The 9,054-nt window shown below is 43.2% G+C and overlaps 1 protein-coding gene across 1 annotated transcript; it reads left to right on the forward strand.

The window, feature by feature from the left end:
* The first annotated feature begins 8,073 nt into the window (after positions 1–8,073).
* Positions 8,074–8,337, forward strand: LOC104158941 (chromosome unknown open reading frame, human C2orf88). The gene has a single exon (XM_009696719.1). The coding sequence runs from the start codon at positions 8,074–8,076 to the stop codon at positions 8,335–8,337; it is 264 nt and encodes an 87-aa protein (XP_009695021.1).
* The last annotated feature ends 717 nt before the right edge of the window (positions 8,338–9,054 follow it).

The raw sequence follows: 9,054 nt of genomic DNA on the forward strand, positions 1-9,054 counted from the left end.
GTGGGGAGTGAGGAAATTCGAAAAAACAAATACGGGGGGGGAGCCGTGAGACAGGCTGACGTAGTTCTGTACTGCAGTTCTGGGCAGCTTTCGTACAGCTGGAGCATCTGGTCCTTAACTCCTCGCTTTGTTCTCTTCCTCCTTGGCTGATTTCTGCCGATCGCTAGTAACGTAGTTGTGATTTTAAAACGTGGGGCTGTGTTTTCCTACGCGTTCCTATGCGAGACATGGAAAAATGAGTCTTCTGTCACGTTCCTAATTCTGAATCCCAGTTTTACAATTGGCTTCTGTATAGGGAGATTAAAGAACAGAATAGGGTTGTGTGCTGCTTTTCTTGTACTCTTCTCTGGTTGATCTTGGGCAGATCCTGGTCATCTCCTTCCTTCTCACTTCTATTTGTGTTAATCTGGTGGGGCCTTTGCCTTCCTAAGGGCGTCACAAGGCAAACCATCGTACCTCGCTCATACCTTATGATCTGCAGCTCCATATGTTCGTAGTTGAATCTTGTGACAGACACTACAATAAAACGCAACCCTGTCAGACTGAGATACTGATCCACTGTTTTACCTCCTGCTGCTCATCAGTCCTCGCTGGCAGGATCCCCAGGCTGGGCAGCAGCCAGTGGTAACAGCAGGAGGGGCTTTCTCCCTTCTAAAGATCTGCGCATCCCCGTTCGTCATCTGCAGCGGTCTGTCTTTGGCTGGCACCTGCGGAGGAGAGCGATACACCTTCATAAACAAGGCTAGATCCTAAGCTGTAGCACGAGTACAAGTAGCTTGATGTTTTAACGTGTTCCTGAAGGTGGGCTGTTAGTAGGTAGGCTGTGACTCCACGATTGACTTGTTGGGATGGAAGTTTTGTGATACGTGTGGGGAAATAGCAGTTTCTCCTCTAGTTCGTTCAAAACAGTGTCACAGCATTGTAATAGACCGACGGGCTGCTTTGTTTGGACCCAGTGCCATGCTTTAGAGCAGTCTCACCTCGGTGTGAGACTGGGCCAGTGTCTCTGACACCTTGTGGTGGTACGCCTTGCATTTCCCCTGCTGTGGGGAAAATGTTGGGGGGGTTCCTCTTCAGGCTATAGATTTGCAGCTAATACATATGGGGGGGCTGGTAATTGCAGGAACTGTGGGCTTTGCTGAAAGACGTGTTGAACTCCTATCTTTCTGTGTTACGCAGGGCAAGGAAACAGCTGTACGTCTGCGTTAAAACCTTTATATCCATTTCTTGTATTTTGTTTCTGTTCACTCACCAGTTTTGAGCATTATTTTGTATTTGGGTTCTCGGAGAGTTTCAAATCTCCTCTGTGATCATTGGCTTTTCTTTCCTTTGACCCAAGGCATTCCTCTAACTTCTGCAGTTGAGTTCCTTAAATCTTGGCTAAACTTCCTGCAGACGGGGTTTCTGAGGAGCTCTGCATATTCTTCATGCCCTTTCTTCTACAACCTTGTTCGGAGGCCTCGCTTCCTAAGGAAATCCATTGGTCCACTCTTACTCATCCAGAAGATAGGCTTTCATAAACAGTAGACGTCCCACTCTTGTTTGCATGAGGGTAGGTTAAGTTAGCGTTCTCCCTTCTTCACGGTCTGGCAGAGTCTGTACTGATAAATATCTGCTTACTTGTATTCCGAGACATTGAAAAATCAAGCAGAATTAGTATGTTGTATGTATTTCTGTCTAAATTTGGAGAAAATAGCAGTACGTACAGTTGCATGGACAAGCAGCTAAGTTAAAAACAAGAGCAGAACTGTAAGAAGTTTTCAGCATCCTCTTCCCCTCAGGCTGCTCTCTGAGCTGCATGCAGTGCTGGTAAATAAACCGCTGTACTGGAGGGAGGATTTCAGGACAGGCTTGCTGGGTACAGTTTTACTTTCATGAAATTAGACAGCTACCAAGCACATGGTGCTCTTTGCTTTTAACAAGGCTTTTTTTCCTGGATGAAAACTAACCTTGTGGCTGCGGAGGACTGTACCTACTGGCCCTGCTGTTTTCTGAACTATTGGTATTTTCACCTAAAGGTTCCTTGCTGTACTTCACCTTTGCTTGCCGCATCAACTGTCCTCTTACTGAAAAGCCTGTTAAAGTAAGCTAGAGGTCATGTCTGATGCTGAAAAGCGGGTGTGTTGTTTCCCCGTTCACTTACAAACTGGCTTAGAAGCCTGCAAAAATTTTATCGGTTCTGGCCATGGGGGGGGTGAAACCCCAAGCCTTTGAAATTCCAGCCTGTACCCTGAGACAGATAAGCAGGAGACTTTCACTTACAGGCTAATCCTGCGCAGCAGTTGTTTGCGGTTCCTGCATCCAGCGCTTTCCAATCTGTAGCTCTTATCTCTTGTTGGCAGGGAGCGACACATGAGGGAGAGGATGGCCCTGCGAGGAATGAGGGCTCCGGTTTGCTCTTTGTTGCTCAAGTTGTTTTGGAGTATTTAGGCATTTCAGTGATTGCCTGAAGTAGCTGGATCTTGGGAATCGTGCTTGTCTTAAAATAACTTTAGCTTTTTAAAACTTCCTTTCCCTATGATTAGAAGGAGTCTTTATAATAAATGTTACTACGGTGCGTCTCCTCTGTAGGATGTGTAGAAAAATGGATGTTAAGGTGAGGCAGAAATTTAAAACTGGTGGATTGGACTGCTTTGAGAGCCCCTGCCTGCCCTGCACGGGGAGCCCCCGAGTCCTGCAGCGAAGGAGGTGATGCTGTGCATGGAGTAAACGGTGCATCCCTTCACCATTTATGTGCCGCTGCTCTGCTCAAAACGGCAGAACTCCCAAAGGCGCAACACCGTGTATCCTCCTGAATAACATCCCACCTTGTTAGGGAGAGGAAAGGCAGACGTCGGGTGTTCTGGGTTTCTGTTTCTCTCCATTATTACATGGAGGATGTAAATATTTAACGCGATTAGGTGCGGTTCAGGGGTCTGGATGCCTAAATGCTGTTTGGTTTACCTCTTCGGGTACATCAGCTGCGTCACCTGTCTTGAGTTTGCATATCTTTGTCACAGAGAGTAATGTTTATTGTTTCCATGATAATCATCAGAGCACTGTGATTATCTGACTATTCTCCCGATTTACTTGAATGATAAAGGTCTAGGTCTCGGCAGAAGCCCTGAGAGGGAGAAGGGAAAACAGGAGAGAACTTTCAAGCTTAGGGAAAGGATGGGGTGCTCCACATGCTGGCGTATTGCCCTTCCTGGATCCTTGCTGAAATTGTCCTTAGCTGGACTTGCTGTGGAAGGAGGTTGGCATCCTGCATGTGGTGCAGAAGCCACTTGCCCGAGCAGTGGCCTCGCTGTACACCCGGGATTAGGTGCTGTACGTAAATTGTTGCAGCCTGCCATTCAATCTAATTTATTAAGTGCTGTATCATCCTTTTGCCTTTGTCAAAGTCAAATACTGTGGGTGAACAGGCGAGCAGACTTCTGCAAGGCCAGCACTACAGATTCATCTAACTTTGTGGTAACAGGCAACTTTGATATCTTCACAAGTGCTAAGTTTTATTTGTTGGCTCCCTTTGCAGAGTGCCAGCCCTGAAGCTGTCTGTGCTGTACTGGGGACAAGTGGGACAACTTGTTAAAAGCAGATGTGTTTTTTGGTAAGTAGCATACTGTGCTTCTCTTGTGGGTACCGAGGAAAAAAACTAGAAGCCTCCCTGGCTGGAGGAGGGTTACAAAGAGTCATATTTGAACCTAAAAGTTTGGAAAGTGAGGAGCCTGGCTCCGTCACAGCAGAAGTTACTTGCTGTGTTCAATTGGGCAAAGCTGCACTAAGCGATTTTGAAAAGTATGACTTATTTTTAATCCAGTGACTGCTGTGATGGAAAGTGATTCCTTGCAGTATAGCATTGAACTTCAAGGAGATTTTTTTCAAAGGTTTTATGGATGAAAACCGTTTAAATGGTAGCAGGAACTTACTTGCCTGTGATAGCTAGAGATATTGCGTAACAGTAAAACTCTTGCTGTTATGCTGGTCTTCATATGAAAATGTATTCCAGAGAGGCAGGCAAAACTCTTACTTTTGGATAGCTCATATTTATCCTTTCGTAATTATTTCTCATTGATGATTTTAATACCTTAAAAAGTCTTATTTATCTAAATAAAGCTGTAGTTATGCTATTAATGCTTTTTTCCTGAATTTTATATTGTGTAATAGTGAATTACCATTGTTTTGTTTCCTTCAGTGGTTAGAAATGAACTTACCTTGGCAGGAAACGCTTAGCCAGGCTGGCAAAGAGGCTCCTTAGCCCCCTCATGCAAGGTGAGTTCAGCTGTGTGGTATGACTCCCAGAGTATTTTCTCTCCCCTTGTATTGCCACAGGGCATACGTGCAGTAAATAATATAATAGGTGAAAGAACACCCAAACTTGTCCTCAGGAACTTTCAATTCCAGGGATGTGGAAGGGAATCGATTGTTTTCAGGACTCTTCTTAACATACCACAGTGTTTATAGTATTGAAGTTAAATGAGGTATTTAAAAGAATATTGATTACGCTGAAATAGAGCCCAACTAGGAACCTGGATTTTTCCGATGAATTAAGTCAGCATTTCACTTACTGTAAAATCAGTCTTTAAGCAGAGGTGGTTTGTGACGCTGCTGCTTTAACTCCTGGTTGATAGTGTAAGACAGCAGATTGCAGCTCCCTAACCTCTGCCTCCAGCTAAGCACAGCAGCTTGTCACGCGAGGAACTGCATCTGCAGAGGTTTTGGCCTGAGCCTCGAACCATCTATCTGTGCAGTGGTTTCCGAGACACGACTGGCAACGGATCAGAGCTTGGGCACTGAAAGAAACAGACTCCTATCAGACAGTTTTGCCTTGTGCAGTTACTGAACGAAACATCGTGCTGGGAGTAAAATGAGACGCTTTTTTCTTAACTCTCCCCTCTGAGAGTGTGAACGTTGTGAGGAAAGCTAGAGATGTTAAAATCCCTGTCAGAACTTAACACTCTGGACATGAGTTAGGTGGAGAGGATTTAAACAGCACTTGGCCGTGTATGTGGAAGCAATGGTTGTCAGAAAAACAAGCAAGCAGTCAGAAGATTGAGGGCAGCTTCATTTGTGATCATTTATGTGCCAACAATTATTAACTCCAGTAGAGCGGGCAAACTATAAAACTTACTGCAGTGACTTGGAAAGTACTGCGCTCTGTAAATAAGGAAATGAGCAACAGTCAAGAATTTAAACTAGGGTCAATAACTTTGCTTTTAAGCTCAACTTGTAATCAGTTTGGAACAATTTAGTTGTCTTGCATGCCTTCCTATCCCGAAGTTTTATAGCCCACACCTTCCTCTGTGTAGCACAGTCACACAAACATTTGATTTAGCCCCAATGAAAAGGCAGAGATAAGAAGGTGGGTAGTAAAGTAGAGGTAAATCCTGCAGAGGAGGATGCTGACTTAGGGAATTTCTCCCTACCTGCTTTAGGAGATATTTGTCCTCCCGCTGCTCACATTCCCTCCTTCTTTCTGCTAGACACTAACTCATCTGCTGGTGTCCCCTAACAGAAGAGGAAAGGAAATCTCCAGTCTTAGGATGGAAACATCTTAAAACAATGATAAAATACTAACTAAAGCTGGCTACCATTTAACAGGCCTCCTTTAAAAAGCGGGGGAAAAAAAGGATAACATATGAAAGAATATGGCTCCAAACTTCGATAAAAAATCCAAATCTGAATAGTCATTAAGTAAAGTGTAAGGGATGAAACTCTGATAAAGTACATTGTTATATCAGCTGTGGCATAGAGCATTTGTATGGTTGGGGAATCTGAGGTTTAAATCTACAATATTTACAGTTCTGGCTAAGCCTAAGGAGGACACGATATCTAATCTAAAACTTCTAATTGTTACCGGTAGGGTAGTGAGAAGAGATTAGACAGCATACCTCTGTACCTCCCAGTTAAGCTCGTGTATTACCTTGGCTGGATAAAGACTGTTGCAGCTTTCGGGTATCAGCAGTGCTGGGTCATAGATGCTATTAGTGATTCTTTGCCATATTAGGTACTTCAAGCTACACATTTGTGCAGAAGAGCAAGTGGAAATTGGTCTTATTAATGTTTTATTAATGGTAAACATTGAAATGAGACATGCACAAGATATTACTATTAGAAAGTTGTGAATTATTCAGATGTCTGAATTGCTTTCAGACATCTCCGTGGCCTGTGGTCTGTAAGCATGTTCTATAAGCGTTTTAAGTTTCATCAATGTATGCGGTTGATAGACATGCGTATTAAGCTCATGGGTTTTTTATAAACCTCCATAAGGATAAATGTGGCTTCTTGTGCAGTGGAGGGAATCCTGCCTTTTACTCATTTAATAATAAGTTATTACAACAACAATCTCACTGATGGTTTAGCTGTCCTTTGTGTTGGGTAAAGCTACAAATGCTAGCAGCAGGATTTATGTTACAGGCTTGTTAACTGTATTGCCTACTCTAAAATACAGTGGCACATGCTGCAGCGTGTCATTACGCACAAAAGAAACTTAATGTTATTAAAGTGATTTACAAACATTTCTCTAAAATGCTGATGTGTTCTGATACAAAGCTAAAGGTATGAGAGCATTTGTACGTACTTCCTGGTTTCAGAAGCCCTTTTTATCTGACTTTTTATCTTGGAACAGCAACCACCACTTCTGAGTGCTGGCTCGTCAGTCCGACAAACTGTTTCCTAAACAGGTAGTGGTGTTTTTATGAACTAGCAGAAAGAGGAGAGAAGCTTGTCACCGTGAACCTGGTTCTCATGAGTCACCTGCTAGACTGGGGGAGTCCCGTCCTACCTGTGAAGCGCCATATGCCTGCAAATGGGATTGATTTCCTCTGCAATTATTTGCCTGTGATCAGGTTACTGGATTGGAGCCCCTATTTCCCCCAGCATATAAAGCAAATAAATAAGGCTTAACATCTTTGCCATGATTGCGTTTTCAAAGGCTATTTACAAAAAAATCTTTTAACTTTGGCTGACCTTAGTACAACGTCATCGGGTGAAGCTGTAGGGAACAGTTGGGTTTCTGTGCAGCACAGTCTTTATTTTGGCTGGCAGTCTATTAACTCTGGTAAGTGGGTAAGCTCATGCCAAGCAAAGTCAGCCATACCATGAGATTCTGCTTTGCCTGTATAAAGAAAGTAGCCTGAGAAACAGCTTTATAGGCTAATAAACAAAAAAACATATACCGGACTTTGGGGCCGACCAATTCTGATTCGTAAGGAGTTTGACAAAAGGACCCAGCGGGTGCTCTGTTTGTCACTCTCCCTTTTCCAGAGGTAGAGTTGTCCTGCTTTAGTAAGAACGGTGCTCTGGCTCTGTCAGAACTGCCTTGAACACAGCAATCTGCGGCTGCTTTCCCTAACCTCTCAAGGGAAAAAACGAAAAGCAGCTCTTCCTTCTCGTGAATACCTTCTCGTGACTGCATGCTCGAGCCTCCTGGAGCAACAGCAGAATGACACCGAGAATTAGTGTCACTCCTGCCCAAAGGGTGTACAACAGCCATGACACAAGGCTCTTGTTAGGTGGTGGTTGTGTGGTGCTTCTGTGGGGTGCTTTTGGGTTTTGTTTTTATTTTCTTCAGCAGCAGCAGTCACTGGAGTTAAACAGCCTTTGTTTACAGATTCAGGAAAAAGAGCACTGCGTTGTCAGTTTGGAAGAAACAGATTTTTTTTTTTTTTTTTTTTTTCCTAAGACCTTTAAGTTCCTAGATGGCTTACATCACGTACTGGGAATTGCATTCAAAGGCAGCTTGAATTCAGGTCAAGCTTTGCCTACTTGTAGTAGATGGATGTTACTGATAAAAACATTTTACGCACGCCATGTGGAGATTTATTCAAGTTGCTTCCACAAGCATCTGTAGTGAATTTAGCTTTACTTTGAGCTCACAGAGAATGGTGAACTATTTCTTGCGTTTATATGAAACACTATTTTGACAGATTTCTTCAGAAGTAAAGAAGCACAAAAGGAGACGTTCTGTTCTTTGAAAAAAACTGGAACCGCTGGCAAGAAGCAGCAACACTGTGCATCGAACAAGGAAACCATTTCCAGGTTATCAAAACATGCTGTTGAACTGAATTTTGCAGCTGCATTTTCCGATGTACCATGGGATGCATCAAATCCAAGGATGCCTTTCAAGGTTCAAATGCTATCCAGGATGAAAGGATCAGGGAAGGTAATGAAGGAGGCACTGGGGAGAAATCGTCACTGATAGCGGTGAAGGTGGATGAGAAAAGTCCATCAAGCACTATAGTCCTAGACTATGCACACCGTCTCTCCCGCGAGATTCTTGATCAGGCGGTGAAACAGTGGGCAGTGACTGAAAGCAAATACAGTGACATCCCTTTTATTGAAAGTGATGTGCCCTGAGCCCTGACTGGCAAGGACTGTCTGTTAAGCAGTTTGTGTTTGGTACTAGTGCAAACAAAGTAAAATCAGCCGTGATTTGAGCATAATGCCACTACATGAATGTGTTTGCAAGGAGAGGCTGAAAAAATTTGCCTTTTAATCTATATTGCTAAGAAACGAATTGGATTACGGTAGAATCTATTAATCAAGTGTCATTTGTTATCAGCCGTATGTTGAGTATATTCTGTCTTTGTTTGTGTTGAATGTGATCCGAAATTAGTGTTAAAAAAAGAGGATGAGAAGAATGTGGCTGCCCTGCAACTGTACAAGCACTGCCACAGAGGCCCCAAAGATGCTTAACAACAAAGCCTGGATTATTTTTCTGTACGGCGCATAAAAAATCAGTGGCCTGTTTGTAGGTGAAAAGAGAAGAATTCTCTGTGGTTGGTCAATCTGTCTGTGTTTTGCTAAAGTGAAAACAAGGTCTGCATGTAGCAAAGATAAATGCTGTCATAAATTTTACTTTGATCCTTTGACCTGACTAAATCTCTAAACGACAAAATAATGAAGGCGAGGAGAAGCATTTTATAAAACCAAGCAGTATTCAGGGAACCATAAGGGTTGTGATACTATTCAACTTCCATTCTTAAGTGAACCAGTGAGAAACATTACAGTATTGATAAACAGGGCAATATAATTAATAGATGCTCTGGCTTCCATAAATGCATGATGGCTATT

The sequence above is a fragment of the Cariama cristata genome, unplaced genomic scaffold, assembly GCF_000690535.1.
Source record: "Cariama cristata isolate BGI_N322 unplaced genomic scaffold, ASM69053v1 scaffold43393, whole genome shotgun sequence".
In the NCBI taxonomy this organism is placed as follows: Eukaryota; Metazoa; Chordata; class Aves; order Cariamiformes; family Cariamidae; genus Cariama; species Cariama cristata.